Source organism: Sus scrofa, chromosome 16 (assembly GCF_054392235.1).
Source record: "Sus scrofa isolate SSC_HxYL_T2T_F1_AM1 chromosome 16, Sscrofa_HxYL_maternal_Yorkshire_Landrace_v2.0, whole genome shotgun sequence".
In the NCBI taxonomy this organism is placed as follows: Eukaryota; Metazoa; Chordata; class Mammalia; order Artiodactyla; family Suidae; genus Sus; species Sus scrofa.
In genome coordinates this window covers 91925432-91946763 of record NC_139398.1, presented here as the reverse complement: position 1 = coordinate 91946763, position 21332 = coordinate 91925432, and the positions used below count along the sequence as shown (strand labels likewise).

Below are 21332 nucleotides of genomic sequence, written 5' to 3'. Positions count from 1 at the left end.
TGAGAGGCTGTAGCAGGTACCAGATGGATGAAAGTTCCTGCATCCCCAGTAAACCCAAATGTCAGGGAGTGAGGGACAGTAGGGGTGGCCTCTGCTTTAAGCTGAGGGAATGACAGGCCAGATATTTAGGGAAAAGCATTCCAGTCAGAGGAAATGGCACCCGCGGAGCCCCAGGAACAGGCAGAGGAGAGAGCAGAGCCCCAGAGGGTCTGTGCGGCACCCCCTGCACAAGCACAGGTGCCCGTGGATCCCGACCCTGAGGGTCTCTCGGCTTCAGCACATGGGCCAGCCCAGGCCATGGCAGGCCCCCCCTTCCCGGCCACGGCCCCCAGGGCCAGCCGCCGCCCTGTCCCCCTGCTCTGTGCTCCAGGAGCAGTGAGTGTCCAGGAGGGGGTTTCCCACTGGACCCCTAAGCTGGGTGGCCCCTGGGGGTCTGCTGAGGGTGGGAACCTGCCCCCCGCTCCTGGTCCCGGCTGACAGGGTGGGCTACCTGGCCAGGCCGAGGTCTGCAGGGGCCTCGGGATGACTGGAATGGGGCTGCTGGCACCAGGGTGGAGGCGCCGGAAGGAGGAGGTTGAGGGTGGGGTCAGGCCTGGACAGGCACTGGCTCTTCCCACCCCCTGACCCTCACCTACGACCCTTGCCCATCGGCCTCAGCCACATCTCAGGAGTTCAGCAATGACTCTAATTTGGTTTTATTGATGCAGATATCTCTCGTTCAAGACACCAAGTGGCTTTCAACCAGCCCTGGACCCCTGGCCACACCCAGGCTTTCCCGATGGGCATCCAGTGGGCAGCCTGGGGCCTCTTGTCCTGGGCCTCGGGGGGAGGGGGTGTCTGGGGAGGGGCCCAGAGCCCCTAGTGCTGGCCCTTCTCCGCCTGCAGGCGAGGTCCCTGGGCCCCTCGTGGGTGCTCCTGCAGGTGTGAGGGCCCCACCTGCTGCAGGCCAGGTTCAGCGGGGTGCCCGAGCTCCTTGCGTGCGGGCCAGGATCTCAGGGGCAGGAAGTCTGCCTGGCCGTGCACCCCCACCACCCACACTGAGGGGGCATAAGCCTCCTCAGCGGGGGCAGAGGCGGAGGCGGGGCAGGGATTCAGGGACACCCCACAGAGAGAACAATGACAAAATGCTCCAGATCTTTCTCTGGCCTCTAGGAGCTGGGGAGGGAGAGAGAGCACCGGCCTGCCCCAAAGGGAGCGCTGCAGCCTGGCACCTGTGCTGGGCACCTGTAGCATGGCAGCACACCCGTCTGCCTCTGAGGATGGCCTTGGCTGTCTGGGGGAGGGAGGCTGTGGAGGAGAATAGTGAACTGGCAGGGGGACGGCAGGTGGGCAGAACCGGGATGGCAGAGCCAGGGTCGTGTCATATTGCCAAGCTCCCAGGACGGCCACATCCAGGACATAGATGCAGGACACAGGAGTGGGCAGTGAGGGCCAGGTGGCACCACAGGGGTGGCTTTTTTCCAAGCTCTCTTCCCTGCAGGCCACCCTCCCACCCTGGACAAACGATCCAGGAAAGAGGAATTTGTCCCCAGCCGGTCACAAGATTGGGTGGAGCAGGAGGACTCAGCACCACGAAGCCTGTTTGCAGCTGGGAGTCCTGAGTGCGTATGGCAGGGGGGTCTGAGGGGGTCACCTGAGCTGCAGCCCCAGAGGGAAAACACTGAAGTGGGGAGAGTCCAGCTGCATTTGGACCCACGTGGTGGGAGCTGGGACAGGGTGGTCGTACAGTGAAGAAACTAGGGGACCTCACATGTGCGCTGCAAACTGTTGTGTGTCTGCACAACCTGTGTGAATGGGAAGTGGTGTCCCACTGATCTGGCAGCACTGCCTGAGAGGCCTGGAGCCATCCTCGTTCTCAGGGGCACGACGTCCAGGGGCTCCCACACAGGGAGCTCAGTCCCTGATCCTAGAGACCTGACAGGTAGCACCTCCCTGAAAAGGGCCATCCTGTTGGATCAGTGCCATGACTGCCCCACAGTCTGGAGACAGGCTTGGCCAAGGTGAGTGGTTGGGGGGAAGTACGGAGGGGCCCCTGGTTTCTCCTGCACCCCCAGCTGTCCAGCTTCACCTGCCTTTGTCCTGCCCCAGGAAGTGGCTGCAAGAAGCAGTGGGGTGTCTTGCTCAGGGTTCCCTACAGGACAGGGTGGGTGGATGAGACCAGTGCCTGGACAGCAGGCTAGAATGGGGTCCCTGAGGTCTGCAGGTGCTGTCTTCCCCTTTGGGGATGTGCTGGCTCTTACTACAAGCTCCAAGTCCTCGGGCTCTTTGTCTCTGCCCACCTTCCTGGTCTGAGGTCCCTCCAGGCCTGCACTTGACAGAATGGACCCACCTGGCCACGGCCCCGCCCAGATGTACCCTCCCGACATACTAGACACACGCACTTACTGTCATTAACAAAAAGGAAATGACGGCCAAAAAGGGAACAAAAACACCCCATGCTTCTTGCAAAATGTCCAGGAACTGTGGAAATTTTAAAAAGTAAAGAGAAATTAAAGTTCACCTGTCACCTGAAGTCATTCACCCAGACTCTTTCTGGGCATGATGCACTTTGCAAAAATTGGATCAGGATGTGACTGCTGGTTTTGACTACTTAGAAATACAGCAGCAGAACTTCATATTGTTCCATGTCCAGTGCAAGACGATGTACTCAGCGGACACCTTGAGCCTCTGCTCCGCGGCAGGTGCGGCGCTCTTCCTCAGATAGAGGTGAGCAGATCTTGTGAGTCTACCTGTTAGACACAGGGTCACAGAACCCTCTGCTGTGATTTCGGGCAGGAGCAGGCCCCATGAGAGGCAGAGCAGAGAGAGGAGATGGACAGCAGAGGCCTTGGATCTGAGCCTGGTGTTCTCTCTGAGGGCCCAGGCTGTGGGGAGCTGGCCCAGAATGACAGCAAGTGCGAAGGTCCTGAGGCACACAAGGCAGGGGGCAGCTGGGGCTTGATGGGCGGGATTTTGCTCAGAGCCTGGTAGGTGCCACTGACTGTGGGACGGGGAACAGGGCAGACACTGGACCCCGAGCCCAGTGACTGAGGGGGTGCAGCGTCAGTGAGGCTTGGATGAGGACAGTGGATGGGGCTGCACCCCCCCACCCCCCTTGCCAGGGATCACAGGGAGGGCGGGGTGAGGATGGCATTGGTGGATCAAGCCGAGGTCTCCAGGGGCCCCTCGGACCTTGGGCAGAGAGCCCAAGGTGGGAGGCCAAGCTCAGAGGGCGCCCGGGGCCTCGGGAGCCAGAAACAGTCCGAGCCCAGTGAGGGAGCTGGGTTTTCAAAGTCCAGACTCGTCGGATAGGACTGAGGAGAGCAGGGGCCAACGGTCAGGGAACAAGAGGAGGAAGGAGCAACCCGAGGAGTGGGAAGGGTCCCGCCAGAGGCCTCGGGAAGAGGGAACTGGGAATCCCGGGGCGGGGAAGCGCGCAAGTGGTCGGAGCAGGGCCTCCACGCGGCTGGCCGATTGGTGCGAACCAGAAAAGTCGGATTGAGATTTCGCACCAACGGCCCTGCGGCTCCTAGAAGGTCCAGTGTCAAAAGTACTGTATTAATATTGTAAAATTGTAAAACCCTTTCATCCTAGCAAAACCCGGTTGCAGCAGGCGAGCAGGTCATGATATACATTCGGTTTCGGGCGCCGCACCCGGCGGCGAGGGGATCCTGGGCTCCCGCATCTCTGCCCCGCGGGATCGGTCTCAGGGGGCGCAGGTGGAAGGGGGCGCGGACGAGAGGGTCTGGGGCTCCCGCGGGGAGCACGGGGGCCTCGGGGGCCTCCGGGCACCCCGGAGCCGACTGACCCTTGGGGCGACCCGGGGGATCCGAGGGGCCCAGGATGCGACCCCACTGCGGAGCGCGCAGACCAGGGACCCACGGGCCGGGGCGGGGATGCGAGCGCGCGCCCCCTGCCGCCTCCGGGGCGCGGGCGCGGGCGGCTCCGGGGCGGGGCGGCTCGCGTGCCGGGGTGGGGCTCTCCTTCCGCGGCCGCAGCCGCCGCCTGGTCCCCGAGATGCGAGCGCGGGCAGCCGCGCCGCCACAGCTCCCGGTCCGGGCCGACTGCTCCCGCGGGCGCGCCTGAGCCTCCGCGCGCCGCCGGCAGGGTAAGTGCCCCGGGCGAGCTCCGGCCGCCCGGCTCCGCGCTGGAGACGCGCGCGCAGAGCCGTCTTCCCAAGCATCCCCCTCGCTCGGCTCCGCCACCCCTCCCTCCTCAAGCCCTGTCGCCCCAGCCCCCTCTGCTCGCTCCATCCTCTCGTCGCTCGGCCCTGAGGTCCAACGGGCAGCTTCTCACCTAAACCTGAAAACGAGGCTTTTGAGGGAAGCCGCTCCACCGCCACTGCTTGCCGTCCCGCAGTGTCCCGGCCCCTGGAGCGTCGGAACCCACTTCTCTTGGGGGAGTCGGGCCAATTGCCCTTGGCTTTGGGGCCAGTTTCCTTCGGAAAGGTTTTGGGCAGATGCTGGGGGAGCACTTTGAACTGGACCCCTGAGCCCTCCCCAGGGCAGCTGGTCAGGGGAGACCCCAGCTGGGGGCCCCCGCGCAGCCGGGCGCGAGCTCAGCCCCTCCTTTGGGGCAGAGAGCGCCAGCCTTGGTTCTCATACTCGGGAGGAGCAGCGGAAGGCGCGTTTTCCAGGAATTCGTGGGGTTTCAGTTAGTGGCACTAAGAAAGTTTTTCCCTAAAGGCTTATTTTGAGTGGCGGAAAATCCCAGATTGAAGATACTTTGTTGGAGGCACAAGCCCTGGGGGACCTGCCCACTGGGTGTTGGGGAGGGGGCTGCCCACAGGGCCGGTGACCAGCCAGGGTCAGAGGTCAGAGGCCTTGGGAAACTTGCCCTCCTCCGGCTCCGGCTCCTCGTCTGTTTCGCGGTTGGTCTGAAGGGCTGGGGCTGGAGGTCTCTGCCCCCCTGGAGGCGTCCAGCAGGATTCCAGCTGTGGCCGCCCCATGACTCAGGCAGGGCCTCTGTGCGAGACCCACAGGCTCTGGTCGTCCAGGGCTGGGTGCGGAAGGGGGTGCCCTGGTCTCCCCCCACCCCCCACCCCCGAGCTCTGGGTACTGGACAGTCGTGAACTGGATCTCTTCCGGCCTGGTCAGCAGCCCTACCCACCGGGGGCACTTTCCGGGCGGCCTCCGGCGGAGGCGGGCTCCCGGGCCTGGCCAGCCTCCGCCCAAAGTCCGCCATCAGGGCCTGCAGCCTCCTGGGCCGGCGCCCCGTCACGCTGGGGGGCTCGGATCCACTGGTGGGCAGGTGGGCAGCTGCTGGGTGGTGCGGCCTGACCAGGTGAGGGGGCTGGCCAGCAGCCGTGGCTGGCAGGCTCCCCGCTTACAGGTGAGGACGTCGGGGTGGGTACCGGGCAGAGCTGGACACAGACGGGTGCGTTGTTTGCCTCTTGGGTTGGTCGCAGGCAGTCGTGTCATGTGCAGGATCTTTCATTTTTGTTTTGTCCTTATGTGTATTTTCCGAAACGGGCAGCTGTTACCTTTACCCTGAGAGGTTCGCGGAGAAGTTCCAAATCCCCGAAGCACTGTAAGCTCGGGACGCCTCCGTGGCGCCTGTCTGGGGAGTTTGGTCAGTCCCGCAGGGGCTTCTCCAGGGCAGTGCCCTGGCATTCAGGAAAATGGAGCCTGGGCTGAGGATTCTAGCGCAGGCTGCGCCAGAACTGGACCCCGAACTACGGCTTCTCCAGGGGACAATGGCTGGCCCCCCGGATTTCTCCCCCACCCCCAGCGGGCTACCTGGAGAGTGTTTATCTGCTCTGCCGCTTTTGGCCACAACCTGTGTTTTGGGGGCCGTTCCACGGAGGGCTTTGTGGCTGTGGGCGAGATGGGGAGGGGCTGTGCCCTGAGCCTGGGTCCTGTCTCACCTCCTGCTGTGGGGAGAGGGCTTTGGATGGAGGAAAGGGAGGGGGTCAGCACCCCCCCCCCCCGTGTCCCCTGGCCCCCTCCTGATCTTCCTGTCACCCCCCCACCCCACCCCTGCTCTGAGCCTGGGGCTCATTTAAAAGGTGATGCTGGGGATGGTCCCGGGGGCGGGGGCGGGTCAGCCACGCCCTTACCTTTGACCTTGAGAAGTGTGGAGTGGGTTGCTGGGTGGCCGCCCCCTTGGGGTGCGGGGGTGGGGGAGGGGAACATCCCTCAGGCTAGGGCTGGGCCTGGGTGCAGCTCAGGCCCCTCTGGCTTGAGCTGAGCGGCCTTGCAGTTCGGACGGGATGGCCTTGCACTTCAGGCTCCAGCCGCCGAAGGTCTGATCTGCTTCCCAGAGAAGCGCAGGCAGGGCGGCGTGGTTCGGGGTGAGCCGAGAAGGCTTGACCCCTGAGGTGTCCATCCACCTCTTCCTGCCATAGCCTGTGGCCTCCCGGACCCCCTCCGGGCTCCCCCGCCCAACCCGTCCTGGTCCTGCAGAGCTCTCCTGTTCCCTCTGCTGCGTCATCCCCAGCAGCCTGTTTGTTACTGTTATTTATTTTTGTTTTTCTGGCTATACCCGCGGCATGTGCAAGTTTCTCAGCCAGGGACTGAACCCATGCTACAGCAGTGATCCGAGCCACTGCAGTGGCAACAATGGACCCTTAACCCTCTGAGCCCCAAGGGGACTCCATCCCTAGCAGCTTATTTCTTTTGTCTTTTTTTTTTGCTTTTTTAGGCCTGCACCGGGGCATATGGAAGTTCCCAGGCTAGGGGTCGAATAGGAGTGACAGCTGCCGGCCTATACCACAGCCACAGCAACACAGGATCTGAGCCACATCTGCGGCCTACGCCACAGCTCAAGGCAATGCCAGATCCTTAACCCACTGGGCGAGGCCAGGGATGGAACCCGCATCCTCATGGATATTAGCAGGGTTCGTAACCCACTGAGCCACATGAGGACTCCCAGAACTGTACATTTTTGAGTGGTTAATTTTATGTAATGTGAATTTTACCTCATTAAAAACAGAACGTATACAAATATAAGCAACATTTGTGCAGCGGTACAGGAGGAGGGGAAGGGAAGGAGAGGCAGGAGAGAAGCGTGTGCTGGGAGACTGGGAGCTCCCGGGAGTTCTGCGGGGTGGGAGGTGGGAGCTGGGGGTCAAAAACAGCTTTAAGCTGCTAAAAAAAAACAAAGAAAGAAAGAAAAAGGAGTTCCATTCGGGGTGCAGCAGAAACTAATCCGACTAGGAACCGTGGGGTTGTGGGTTTGATCCCTGGCCTCGCCCAGTGGGTTAAGGATCTGGCATTGCCTTGAGCTGTGGCGTAGGCTGCAGATGTGGCTCAGATCCTGTGTTGCTGTGGCTGCCGCTCCAATGGGACCCCTGGCCCTGGAACTTCCGTATGTCACAGGCGCAACCCTAAAAAGCAAAAAGAAAAGTACAGTTCAGTAGTAGTTCTTTTCTTTTCCTTTTTTTTTTTTTTTTTTTTTTTTTGTCTTTTTGCCTTTTCCGGAGCCTCTCTCGCGGCATGTGGAAGTTCCCAGGCTAGGGGTCTAATCGGAGCTGTAGCCACTGGCCTACACCAGAGCCACAGCAACGCGGGATCCGAGCCGCGTCTGCAACCTACACCACAGCTCACAGCAACGCCGGATGGTCAACCCACTGGGCAAGGGCAGGGACCGAACCCGAAACCTCATGGTTCCTATTCGGATTCGTTAACCACTGCTCCACGATGGGCACTCCCAGTAGCAGTTCTTTAGTGTATTGCAACGTTGTGCAGCCATACCTCTATCGAATTCCAAGACATTTTCTTCATGGCAAACGTATGCTCTACCCGCGCCAGACCCTCCCCATTTTCCTCTCCAGCCCCTACAACCGCTCATCTATTTTCCGTCTCTGGGTTTGCCTGTTCACAGAAACGGAGTCAATACATATCCGTTTGTGTCTGCTTCTTTCAGGCCCTCTCGTGTCCACTTCTGTTGTGTAGTGTCACCTTTTCAAGCCCCATCCACGTTGCAGGGAGCCCCGGACCCTCGTTCCTTCACACGGCTGAGTCATGTCCCACTGCATGGCTGGACCACGTTGAGTTTATCCATTCGTCACTGGGTGGGCGTTGGGGTGTTTCCACTTGTTGGCTCTTGTGGCTGGTGATACCCTGAGTGTTGGAGTGCCAGGTTTGGTTTGCACGTGTGTCTTCAGGTCTCTTGGGCACATGCCTGTGGGCGGGATTGCGGGCTCACAGAGTGACTGTGAGTTGGACTTTTTGAGGTGATGCCGCCCCAGTTTACACCCACCAGCAATGCAAGAGGAATCCAGTTTCTCCACCTCCTCACCGACACTCGTTATCATCCGTTTTTAAAAATAATAACCACGCCCGTGGGCATGAAGGGGTGTCTCATCGTAGTTTTGATTTACATTTCCCTGGAGACTAGTGGTGTTGGACATCTTTTCATGGGCTTGTTTGACCACTTGTATACTTTTTTGGGGGGAGAAATGTCTATGAAAGTCCTTTGCTGGCGTTCCCGTCGTGGCGCAGTGGTTAACGAATCTGACTAGGAACCATGAGGTTTCGGGTTCAATCCCTGGCCTCACTCAGTGGGTTAAGGATCCAGTGTTGCCGTGAGCTGTGGCATAGGTTGCAGACGAGGCTCGGATCCCATGTTGCTGGGGCTGTGGTGTAGGCCGGCGGCTACAGCTCCGATTGGACTCCGATTGGGAACCTCGATGTGCCGCGGGATCGGCCCTAAAAAGGCAAAAAAAAGAGTCCTTTGCTCCTTTTTAATTAGGTTGTTTGTCTTTTTGTTGTTGAGTTCTAAGAGTTCTTTATAAACTCTGGGTACTAGATCCTTATCAGATATGTGATTTGCAAATATTTTCTCCCACTCTGTGACTTGTCTCTTGACTTTCCCGATAGTGTCCTTTGAAGCCCATGTTTCAAATTCTGATGAAGTTCAGTTTATCCAAGTTTCCTTTTCTTACCTATGCTTTTTGTGACATATCTGAAAAACCCACTGTCAAATTTTAGGTCATTCAAATATAGCCCTAGGCTTTCTTTAAGAGTTTTATGGTTTTAGCTCTTACACTTGGGTCTTTAGCTAATTTTGCTTAGTGTTTGTAAATGGTCTGAGGTAGGGTCCACCTTCACTCTTTAGTGGGTGGGTGTCCAGTAGTTCCAGCACCTTTTGGTGAGGAGACTGTTCTGTCGGCATTGAATGGCTTTGTTGTTAAAAATCAATTGACCACAGTATGTTTATTTTTAGGCCGCATTTCTCTCTTTTTAATGCTTTCAAAAAACCTTTTTATTTTGAAAATGATCAGATCTTTCACAACAGTGGAGAGTATTTCGCAAAGCCTCCTCGCTTGCCCGCTTGGGTCTCTCATAAGCGGCCTATCTTCATAAATCTATTTCTTGCCTGTCAAAAAAAGTGGAGAGTATTTTATTGTGAGTCCAGTTTATTTATCAAGCAGCATAAATGATGCACTGTCAATATTGGCTGCTCCAGTGTCATTTAAACCCCCCTCTGCTCCCCAAGTTACGTAGGAGCAAATTGCTGACGTGTCATTTCTTTTACGTGTGTTGGCCTATATCTCTAAAACGTGTGAACTTTAAAAAAATCAGCTTCTTATGTGTTTTTACTTAATTTCTTGTTTGACTCGAGAGGCAGTAATCTAAAGCAGTCTTAACAACAGTGGAAAGAGAGCTCAGAGGGGTACTCAGGACCGAAGGAGAAGCCGACAGGGCGTCCTTGGAGGCGGTGGTGGAGGCCGTGGCTGAGTCTCCCTCTGGCAGAGGCGAGTGGGAACAAGAAGCCCCTCACTCTGGCAGGTGTCGCGTTGCACCCACGACGAAGGAGAAACGCTCGAAGGGTCCGGCCCATCTGCAGAACAAGCTCGGAGGCACTGCCCTCGGATACCATTGCGCCCGACCCAGTACCACCGCCCCCCGCCGCCCCCCGCCACCCCCCGCCTTCGGGCTGTAGTTGCCGCGCCCTTGACGTCGTTGCAGGTTACAGACCCCACAACACACTGTCATCGTTGTTGTTTCAACAGCCAGCTGCCTTCTAAAGATGTTTAGACAGTGAGAAGGAGCCCTGCGTTTTGCCCGCGCATTTGCCACTTCCTGTGCTTTTTCTGGTCCACTTTGTGGACCCACGTTCCCATCTGGTATCATTTTCCTCTGGCCTGAGGACACTCGCATTTCTCATGGTGTGGGTCAGCTGGCAGTGAATTCTCTCAGCTCGTCTACGCCTGAAAACCGACTGAGCCTCATTTCTGGAAGATATTTCCACGGGGTTTGGGCTCTAGCGGAGGTTTTCCTCTCGGTGCTCTAAAGGTAGCCCTGCCACTCACGCGTTTCTGCCGAGGCACCTGCTGCCATACTTAGCTTTGCTTCTTTATACCCAATGCTGTTTTTGCGGCTGGCCTTTCTGGTCTTTTTTCCTTTTTAGGGCTGCACCCGCGGCACATGGAGATTCCCAGGCTAGGGGTCGAATCAGAAATGCAGCTGCTGGCCTACACCACAGCCACAGCAATGCTGGATCCTCAACCCACGGAGCGAGACCAGGGCTCAAACCCGAAACCTCATGGCTCCTCGTCAGATTCGATTCCGCTGAGCTGCAACGGGAACTCCCCGGGTGGCTTTTAAGATTATTCTTTTTGTTGCTGGTTGTGAGCAATTTGACTATGATTTACCTGGTGTAATTCTCTTCCTGTTTCTTGTGCTTGGGGTTCATTGACTTCTTGAATCTGTAGGTTTACAGTTTTCATTGTTTGGACTAATTTCTGCTATTATTTCTTAATTTTTTTTCCTGTCACCTCCATTCCGCTTATTTTTCAGGGCCCCAGGTGCACATATTAAACCTCTTGAAATGCCTAAACATTTAATTTTTATTTTGGTGCTGTTGTAAATGGCACTGGTTTGAAAGAAGATCTGTATTCCAGTTGTTCACTGCAAATGCATAAAAACACAACCGACTTTCCCATGTTGTCTTTTTTCCCTACAGCCTTGCTAAACTCAATTGCTATAAGTTGTAAGATATTTGTCTTAGCCACATTTTGGAATTTTCCGTGGGTCCCTTCATGTTGTCTGGGCACACTAATGGGAATGGTGCTGGGGGCGTCTTTGCCTTGTCTGTGATCTGAGATGGAGTCAGCCCTTCACTGTTAGGTGTGATGTTGGTTATAGGGTTTTTAAATGTAGATATCCTTTATTGAGTTAATTAAATTCTCTCTGCTCCTTGTTTTGTTTTGTTTTGTTTTGTCTTTTTGTCTTTTTTAGGGCTGCACCTGCGGCATATGGAGGTTCCCAGGCTAGGGGTCTAATCGGAGCTGTAGCCGCCTGCCTATACCACAGCCACAGCAACGCCAGATCTGAGCCACATCTGCGACCTACACTGCAGCTCATGGCAATGCAGGATCCTTAACCCACTGAGCAAGGCCAGGAATTGAACCTGCGTCCTCATGGATACTAGTCGGGTTTGTTAACCACTGAGCCATAAGGTGAGCTCCTTGAAGTGGAAGCTTAGATTGCTTATATGAAACTTTAAATTTTTTCTCATATAGACATTTACTGCTATCAGTATCCATCAAAATGCTGTTCAGCTGTATCCCACAATGTTTGATATGTTGTATTTTTCGCTTTCATTCAGTTTAAAATACTTCTAAATTCCTTTTGACTTTCTTTTTGACCTATGATTATTTAGAAGTGGGTTGCTTACTAAAGGGTTGGGAAATTTCCATATATCTTTCTAGGTTATTTCTGTTATTGTTAGAGAACATACCTTGTATGACTTTTATTCTTTTAAATCCGTCAAGGATTGTTTTAAGTCCCAGGATATGGTCTGTCTGGACGAATGTTCCCTGTACAAAGAATGCCTACTCTGCTGTGACTGGCGGGTGCTCTTTACATTTCGACTGGCCCAAGGCTGTGGTTTGGACAGCCTGCGTCGTGCAATGATTTCCTGGGAGGGATGTCCAAGGTACCGACAGGTGTATTCATTTTTGCTTCATGTATTTTGAAGCTCTGGTTGGTGCATTCTCATTTAGGATGGCTGTGTCTTCTTGGAAAAGTGGCCCCTTTATCCTTATACAGTAGCCCTCTTTGTCCCTGGTAATAGTCCTTTTTCCAAAGTCTCCTTTGTCTAATACTCACAGAGCTCCTCCAGCTTTTGAAGAGTGTATCTTTCTTTGATCCATTTCTTTTCCTTGTCAGGTCTTAATAGTCAACATGTGTTTCTTATGTTTAAAGTGGATCCATGACATGTCTCCGACATTTTCCCTGCACTTTCTGAACAGGATGGAAATTGGGTGTTGAACCTTATTCCTCTTCCAGGCTGCACATGCTTGAGGCCGTGGAGGGCTGCTAACCCCTCTCCACCTCTCTTGGCCCAGAGTCTGGCCTGGAGTGCTCACTGCCACCGGGCTGCAGGGTGTTTGTGAGGCTCCAGTACCCTCTCTGCATGGGAAGAAACGGGAATCCGATGCCCTCCCTGAGGTGACAGGCAAGCTGACCAGCCTTGGGGCACAGATACTGGACTGCCCCTTAGGGACAGGCATCTGTGTCCAGCACCCGTGGTGGAGGCCAGCAGGTGTGATCAGTTGGGCTCACTGCAGGTATGAGTTAGTGACCAAAGTGGAAGCCCAACTTGGGTTGAGAGGGATGTTACGTGGAAAAGGACAGAGCCATAGGGGAGGGGTCAGGGAGCAGACTGGCCACCCTGAGAGGGTGCGCCTGCACGGAGCCCCGACCCAGCACATGGCCCTGGGCGCCTGCGGCCATGCGTCCTGCTCACGGAGGCCCTCGGGGTGGCTCCTGTTTTCTGGTGCTTCGGGATGTTTGTCTGCTGTCAGCTTTCTGAGCACGGGGCTGCGTTGTCTCCCGGGAGCGTGGCGCCGTGGGTCCTCAGCCAGGCTGGCGGCTGCGAAGCTGCCCACAGAAGGGGGAGGCCAGGACTTGGCCGCATCCCTGCTGGGTCCGAGGGTGTGGCACGAGTGGGTCCTGGGGGCAGGGCCCCTTGCCGCCGTCCCCACCGTGGTGGCTGGTTTGGGGAGTTGTGCGGGCGCTGTGGCCTCTTCAAGGCACCCAGCTTGATGCTCCCTTTCTCTGTTAGGCCCGGACGATGATTCCGCCGGGGGACTGCATGTACGCCGGGAGGAAAAGGAGGAAGCCCGTCCAGAAGCAGTGAGTACCACCCCTTCTCCGCTGCCCACTGTTGCTGAAGCAGGCGAGGCCTTGGTGTTTTCAGCGAAAAAAAGTGGATTTTAGGGACAAAGAGAAGCGGGGCTGCTTTCCTGGCTTGGCTCCGACCGCAAGCTGTGGCCGGGTCCAGGGACGCCTTGTTTGGAATGCCGGCCCCCTGCCCGGGAGACCCCATCCTCAGCCGGATGCACCCACAGTTCCTCGGGGCTTCACCCAAGTGAAAGGAGATCGGGGCTCTTCCCCACCCGCCGTGGCCCTGGGGGGCTGAGTTAGAGAGTGAGGGGAGACCCAGCCCCGGGACGCGGCCCCGCCACTCACACGCTCCCCACCCGCCCAGGCTGCCCAAGGGGGAGCTCGGAGCCACGAGGTGGTGGTTGTGGCTGCAGCAACAGCAGTGCTGCCTGGCCCGGAGGTCAGCAGGCAGCGGCTCCCAGAGCCCACAGGCCACCTCTGGCTCCTGGGACCAGGTCCTGCTGTGTCCACTGCTGTCTGGGGCTGTGTGTGTGTGAGACACAGCTGGGTGTATAAGCTGACATGCAAGTGTGTCCTGTGGCCTCATGTGTGTAATGCAGCTCTGTCTGGGTGTGAGCCCGTGGGCCTGTGCACACCTGTGTAGTGTCTGTGTGGGCCTGGGTTTCTGTACCTCTGGCGTGAGGGCTTCACCGGAGTGTGGACACCCCCAGCCAAGTACGGCGGCGCGGCTGGTGAGGCTGGACTTTGGAAAGTGTTTGTGGCCTGAGCCGGTTGTGTGGCCGCTGTGGGCCTTGGGATGGAGCCGGGGTGCTGGGGGCAAGTGTTCAGCTTGGTCTTCGGGGGCAGGGTAGGCGCAGGAGGGCAGAACTGTGCACCTAGGATGAGACACAGGAGCTGAGATGGCTCTGTAACTGGGCCCAGGACCAGGCAGTGGGGGAACCTGCGTTCTGAGCTTGTTTGTTCTGCTGAGAACATTTGTCACCTTAAAAAAGGAAAGAAAGTGCCTGGAGACCCAGCTGTGTGCCCTGGGCTCAGTCTGGGGGTCTGTGTACACCACACTCTTGGGGACAGACCAGGGAGCAAAGGTCAGACTGCCCTCCGTTTATTGTGATCTTGTTCTAATTTCAGCGTCTGAGACCATGAGCTTGAGGCACGTATCAGGAGATTTATTGACGTTTTATTTACTGATGGGGGAGCTATGTCCACGTCATTCAAAACTCAGCGAAGAGCCGCCCCCCCAGGCCCTTTGCGCCCCAGGTTCCCCGCCTGGGTTTGCAGTTTCTTGCCGATCCTTGCCGAGATCGTCCTGCATAACCAGCCAACCTGTGGGCAGCGAGTAAACTCCCTGCCCTCAGGTGCGCTGCCATACCCACTGCCATGTGCCTGGACGCGGCCCCTCACAGGCCCCCCGTCCTGCTGTGCAGGATGCAGTGTCATTTGTTTCCAGCCCTCCACCAGCACGTGTCCAGGCCGTTTCCCCGCTCATCACTCTGCGGCGAGTGGCTTCGTGCCAGGTGGGGCGCGGGTGGTCGCTGGAGGGGCCACGGCCATGGCTGCACGTGCTGGCACGTTCCTTGCCGGATGAGCAGGCTTGTTCACTGTTTGCTGGGAAAGTGGTGGATTCCTCACCTTCAACACAAACCTGCACCCACAGCCCCTGCCTGGACCCCTCTGTGCACCTCACGGGCTTGTGGGTCAGAGACACAGACCGCAGATGCTCCCGCTGCCTGCTGTGGGTTTCCTGCCGTTGACTTTCTGCCAGGATCTGCGGACAGTAGCACGTTACTAGCTCACAAGCGGGTGAATCCCGGCCAGACACAGCAGGCACGTGCATTCTTACAGGTGGGGTTGCTCAGCCCGAGGGCGTGGGTTGTGAGTTCATCGGTGTCACCAAGTGGGCCGGCGGGTATTTCTTTTTCTGTGAACTGTCTGTGTTGATGACTTTTGCTTGCTTTTCTATTGGATTGTGTTTGTGCTTCTTAATTTGCAGGAGCTTGCACACATACACGGGGGACTAATTCTTGAATGTGTTTCTTTTTTTTTTTTTTTTTTTTTTTTTTTTTTGGTCTTTTTGCCATTTCTTGAGCCGCTCCTGCAGCACAAGGAGGTTCCCATGCCAGGGGTCTAATCGGAGCCGTAGCCACAAGCCTACACCACAGCCGCAGCAACGGGGGATCCGAGCAGCGTCTGCGATCTACACCACAGCTCGTGGCAACGCTGGATCCTGAACCCACGGAGCGAGGTCAGGGACCGAACCCGCAACCTCATGGTTCCCAGTCGGAGTCGTTCACTGCTGTACCACGACGGGAACTCCTCGAATGTGTTTCAAATACCTTTCCTCAGTTTTGATTTTATTTGTGCTGTTCTTTACATGCACAGACGTTTAATTTTCACGACGCTGAATTTATTGATCTTTTCCTTTTTGGCGAATTAATTTTACATCCCAAAGAAGGATCTTCCCTGTTTCGGATTTGAGAAAATTTCCCTAATCTTTTTTCTGCATTTTAATGGGTTCCTTGGTTTGCGCCTGTTTGAAGCTGTTGAGCACTCGGAAGTGTTCCTGGGGTAGGATGTGGGGTCAGCCTCTCTCTCCCTGTGTGGCCAGTGACGGCTCCTGGGACGTGCTGGCTACTTGCTGTGTCTTCGCCCATCTGTGGTGGCTCTGGGCACTGGCCCTGTGATGCGGGAGCAGTGAAGGACGTGGACTGACCTGAACACACTCCCCACTGTTCCAAGAGATGCGACTGGCCTGGCCTCTCCGAGCACCGGTGTCCATGTGTCATGAAGCCTGGGGGCATGTGTGCAGGGCCTGGGCCCACCGCCCGGCTTGGGGTGTGAGCCGCAAAGGCTGCTCCGAGCCTCACGTGCCTCCTTGGCCCTTGGCGGCTGCGGGCTGCGATCTGGCCCACCCTCCAGGGGTGGACGATGGCAGCCGAGGAGCCTGTGACAGGCCCCGTCGGGGGGCTTGTGTGTTCTCACGGGCACCTGGCCCAGGGACCTGCTCCCCAGGGGCCCCTCAGGCCGGCCCTGCCCTGGAGGGAAGCGGACCCTGGCAGTCACCCTTTCCTGGGGCTGTGACGGCAGCAGAGTCCGTGTCCCGGCACCTTGAGCTCAGAGGTGTGTGAGCCGTGGGTCCTGTGCATGTTTGTGTTTCTCCTCTTTTCTGGGCTGTGCCCGAGCGCAGTGACCTGCACACACAGGGCACAGGTGTGCAAACAGCCAGGCAAAATGGCTGAGGTCGAGGCTGCTCCCATCACGGCCCAGGCTCCCTGGTGCCCTGGTCCTGCCACCCTGAACCTCGCCCGGGGACTGGTCTGCACCTCCCAGAATTTCCTGCGCGCGTGTGTGTGCGTGCGTGCGTGCGTGTGTGTGTGTGTGTGTGTGTGTGTGTGTGTGTGTGTGTGTGTTGGGGCCTCTGTGCCTTGGGGGGCGAGGCTGACTGCTCCTCCGTGTGCCCTTCCTTTGCCGCAGGGCACTGTGCCGTGTGCAGGTGCCGCGGGGTTGATTCACCTGCGGGGGGCGTCCGGGTGGTCCCCGCTGGGGCCCTGCTGCCCTGGACATTTGTGCCTCGTGGACGCGAGGGGCCAGCGCCTCGGGCCGGGGTCGCGGCTCCGGGATCCAGCCGCCGAGGCTTTGACTCCAGAAGGCGCCGAACCGTTTTCCGAGGCAGTTGCGCTCTTCTCGTTCCCCGCAGCCGAGCGCGAGCTTTCTGGTTCCTCGACCTTCTCGCCCAAGCCTGGCACGATCAGTCTTGGTTTTAGCCACCCCGAGGGCTGTGGTGGTGGCTCTGCCTCTTCTCTGGTGAGGCGTTCGTCCGAGTAAGTTGCCTGTTTTCTCGTGGGTAGTTGGTCTTCTTACTGAAGTGTAAACTTCTCTACATATTCTGGATAGAGGCTCTTCTTGTGAGTAGTTTTAGCCAGTCTGTGGCTTCCCTTTTCATTTTTTTTTTTTAATGGTGACTTAAAGTCAGAAGACATTTTAAAAATTTTGAAAAAGATCAATTTATCAACATGTTTTTTAATGATTTTTCAGTAAGAGTCCCAAGACCATTCCAAGGTCTCAAAGACTTTCTCAGTGTTTTCTGTAAGGTTTCGTGGTACATTTTAGATTTAGGTCTGTGCTCTATTTTGAGCTAATCTGGAGGTATTGTATGAGGTAAAGGCTAATGCTTAATTGTTTTCTCATGCCCAGTTTATTAGCAACATTTATTGAAATCTCTTTCCTATGGAATCGCTTTACTGTCTTTGTCAAATAAATTGACCCGAAACATGTGGGTCTGTTTCTAGGCCATCGCTCTGCTCCATTCATCTGTGTTTCCATCTTCCCTCTAATGCTGAACGATTTGGAATATTGCAACTCTGGAGAGGCTCAGGTCAGGAGGGTTGGCCCCCAGCCTGGTCTCGTGTTGGCTGTTCTTGACGCGTCCTTGCGAAGTGTAGGCTCCCTTGTCCATTCTGCAAAAAGGCCTGTTGGACTTTTAATTGAAGTTCCACTGAATCCACAGGTCAGTGTGGGGGAGAAATACCACCTGGATGACACTGGGTCTTATAGGCTAGGAACGTGATGTGGCTTTCCATTTGTTTGTGTCTCTTTAAGTTTTTCTCAGCAATATTTTATAGTTGCAGTTAGGTGTCTGGGATGCCTTTCGTAAGACTTATTCTGAGTATTTAATAGTTTTGGCGTCTTTTGTACCTCCTTCCATGGGCCGCAGTGGCACCTGGGAGTCTCTCTCACCTGGCGTCCAGACTCCACCATGGGGAGGCGGAGCTTCCCCCGGCCCCACCCCCCTCTTCCTGCTGGTGTGAGGTGGGGGTTCCTGTTCTGGCCGATGGAAGTGGGGAGGGAAGAGCTGGGGGCTGCTTGGAGGGCGGCAAGGGTTCTGAGAAAGCTGGAGCAGACTTCTCCTGACACCCACTTCTTCAGTTGGCGGGCATCCCCGCAGGGGTTTCACGGGGTGGGGAGGGCCCCATCGGCTGGCACAGGCCGTCTAGGAAAGCACTGGGCGACTGCTCCTGCAGGTCTGCGCCGAGGTGAGGTCGGAGCCCGGCATCCTCTCCCCTCTCTGACCAGCGCACCTCCCTTGGTGCTGCTTTGTTTTCTGGGGAGGATTCCAGCATCTTTCACTCCGGTCTGGGCCCCTGCTCTGGCCAGCAGGTGCTAGTGTGTGTGGACTCTGCTCAGTCTGTCTTTCTGTCCCCAGGCGTCTGGCTGTTAATGTTCTGGCGGCAGCATGAGGATTGTGGTACAGGTGTCTCAGCAAGAAAAGAGAAAGAAAGAAACAGCAGAGACTGACGAGCTCATGAGAGAATGGGAGAAAATTGTGGCAAAGTGTATATCTGATAGGGATCTGATATCCCGAATATAGAAAGATTTCCTACAACTCAACGACAGAGGACAGAAAACCCAGTTCTTAACCCAGTTTTTTATTGAAGTATAGTTGGTTTACAGTGTCGCACTAATTTCTGTGGACAGCAAAGCGACCCAGTCATTCCTATATGTACCTTCTTTTTCTCGTGTCACCTCCCATCACGCTCTATTCCAAGGGACCGTGCGGCACAGCAGGCCCTCGTTGCCTACCCTTTCTGAATGGAATAGTTTGCCTCCACCAGCCCCAAACTCCCCGTCCACCCCACCCCTCCCTCCCCCTCCCCCTTGGCAGCCACAAGTCTGTTCTCCTCGTCTGTGAGTCTGTTTCTGTTTGGTAGCCAGGCTCATCTGTGCCATATTGTAGCTTCCACATAGAGGTGATGGCATGGAATCTGTCTTTCCCTTTCTGACTTGCTTCACTCGGTACGAGAAACTCTAGCTGCATTCATGTTGCTGCAAATGGCATTATTTTGTTCTTTTTTATGACTGCGTCGCACTCTAGTGTGTATATGCAACACATCAACTTCCTTCATTCTTCTGTCGATGGGGCGTTTAGGTTGGTTCTGTGTCTTGGCTGTTGTGAATGGTGCTGCAGTGAACATAGGCGTGCATGTAGCTTTTCAAACAACTCAGTTTTATTTATTTATTTATTTATTTATTTATTTTTGTTTGTCTTTTTGCTATTTCTTGGGCCGCTCCCGTGGCATATGGAGGTTCCCAGGCTAGGGGTCCAATCGGAGCTGTAGCCACCAGCCTATGCCAGAGCCACAGCAACGCAGGATCCGAGCTGCGTCTGCAACCTACACCACAGCTCACGGCAATGCCGGATCGTTAACCCATTGAGCAAGGGCAGGGACCGAACCCGCAACCTCATGGTTCCTAGTCGGATTCGTTAACCACTGCGCCACGACGGGAACTCCGTAAACAACCCAGTTTTAAAACGGGCAAAAGCCTTGAGCAGACATTTCTTCGAAGAAGAGAGAGCGACAGCCAACAGGCACGTGAAAAGACGCTCCATTTATGGGTCATTAAGGAAATGTGCATCAGGCCTGCCTCACACCTACGAGAGCGAGCGAGAGCAGCCTCGGTTCACAAAAAGGACGACACAGCAGGTCCCGGCGAGGCTGTGGGCTGGGGCTGGCGGGGTGTCGCCCGCTGCAGCTCCGTGCACGTCGGTCCAGCGGCTCCTCAAGATGTGTCCGACGCAGTCACCGAGTTAACGCAGCCGTTCCGCTCCAGGCGAGAGGATTGGAAACACATGTTCGACCAAAATGCGGACTCCGATTCACGGCAGCGGGGCTGGCAGGACCCGTAGAGGGGGAGTGGGGTTGGGCCACGGGCTGCGCACAGGTGAACAGGGTGCGTCCCTGGGGCCGGGGAGCACCGCCCACCGCGACCGGGAGGGAGGGGAGCGCCTGACTCTGCTGCGCCGCACGCGGGAGCCGTGAACAAGTGATGCTGAGCGAAGGGAGCCAGGCGAGAAAAGCCTCGCGGTGTCTGGTTCCATGTACACGAAACATCTGAAACAGGCACATCTGGGGAGATGGAAAGGGGCTGTGGCTTCCTGGGGCTGAGAAGCAGGGCACAGAGAAACTGCTGAGTGGGGTAGGGTTTTACTTGGGGTGATGAAAATATTTTGGAAGTTGATAGAGGTTAACGACACTCTGAATGTACAAAAGGCCACCCAGCTCTTCACTTTAAGACAGTCCTATGTTATGGGAATTACATCTCAATTTTAAAAAAGGCGGCGCTTCTGGGATTGAGCTGCGGGCTCCTCCGTGGTTCCCTGTGGCCGCAGCCCCGACTGCCCACTTTTCCTGGAGGCTCCATTTGAAGCTGATTGCCTCTAAGCTGGCCACTGGGGACAGGTTTCTGTCTGAGGGTGGTGGCTCCGGCGGGGAGCCCAGGTCTGACTATGTCTTTCCCGACAGGAGACCCGCCGTGGGGGCTGAGAGGTCGAACCCTTCCAAGAGGCACCGGGACCGCCTCAACGCGGAGCTGGACCACCTGGCCAGCCTGCTGCCGCTGCCACCTGACATCATCTCTAAGCTGGACAAGCTTTCAGTCCTGCGTCTCAGCGTCAGTTACCTCAGGGTGAAGAGCTTCTTCCAAGGTAGGACTCACCTGGGCCTCACCTGGCTGTGCCAGGATGGCCAGTGTGCACCTCTTGTCCTGGGTGGTCACGTAGAGGCAGGGTGCTGAGTGCTGACCAACCAGCACAGCTCTGACGGGAGGGGCAGGGGCCAGGCCTCCCCCTGCTTGGCCTCACCTGCCCCAGGGGCCCTGGGGCTTCCTCTCAGCTTGGCCTGTCCTGGGGGCTGCCAAGAGCCCCAGCCAGGTGCCAGCCCCTCTCTGCCCGGTGTGTTGGACCCCTGCAGCAGCTCTGGTGCCTGTCCACATCCGGTGCCCCGGGCCAGGCCTTACTCCTCACGTGGCCCGGCTGAGCGCCTGAGAGAGAAATGTCATCAGCTGCTTCAAAACCTGTGGCTGCTGCCGTCGCCCCTGAACTAAGTCTGAACTTCGTGTAAAATTCCGAATTTGTTTCGTGTCTTTGGGAGCAGGTCAGAATAGTGTTTAAAGTGGGCAGGTGTGGACGGCGGAGGGTGTAGATTGCGGCTGCGCGTCAAGCCCAGACTTTGTCTAGAGGGACGGGGGTCAACATTTGCACATCCTCACGTGGCCGAGGCCACCTTGGGCTGTGGTGAGGACGGCCAGCCGGCGAGGCCGAGGCCCCGGGACAGTACGGCCCCAGGCCCGCGCCGCTTCCCCGCCCTGCCGCCAGGCCTGGGAACCCGAGTGACTCTGGGTGGGACAGCCCCTGGCCTTGCTGGCTTTCTTGGCTCCAGGAGTGGGAGGGCAGGCTTCCTGAGGATTCAGCCTGCCTTGGGCCCCGACCTCCCCAGGAGC

At 56.8% G+C, this 21332-nt stretch overlaps 1 protein-coding gene across 12 annotated transcripts in view; it reads left to right on the top strand.

Annotated features, from left to right (window-relative positions):
• Positions 1 to 3984: 3984 nt before the first annotated feature.
• The window catches only part of AHRR (aryl hydrocarbon receptor repressor), a 79264-nt gene continuing 61916 nt past the window's right edge, over positions 3985 to 21332 (top strand). For 8 of the 12 annotated variants that reach the window (XM_085001749.1, XM_085001747.1, XM_085001748.1 and 5 more), the window contains exons 1-3: positions 3985 to 4087; positions 12997 to 13067; positions 20357 to 20538. Coding sequence is in view for 8 of the 12 variants with exons in the window: in XM_021077068.2 (XP_020932727.1) it covers positions 13006 to 13067; positions 20357 to 20538 (244 nt within the window). In the remaining 4 variants the exon portion in view is untranslated. Of the gene's footprint in view, positions 4088 to 4837; positions 5311 to 12996; positions 13068 to 20356; positions 20539 to 21332 lie in introns of those variants that run through there. The other 4 variants (XM_021077070.2, XM_085001744.1, XM_085001746.1 and 1 more) reach the window with 3 other exon arrangements.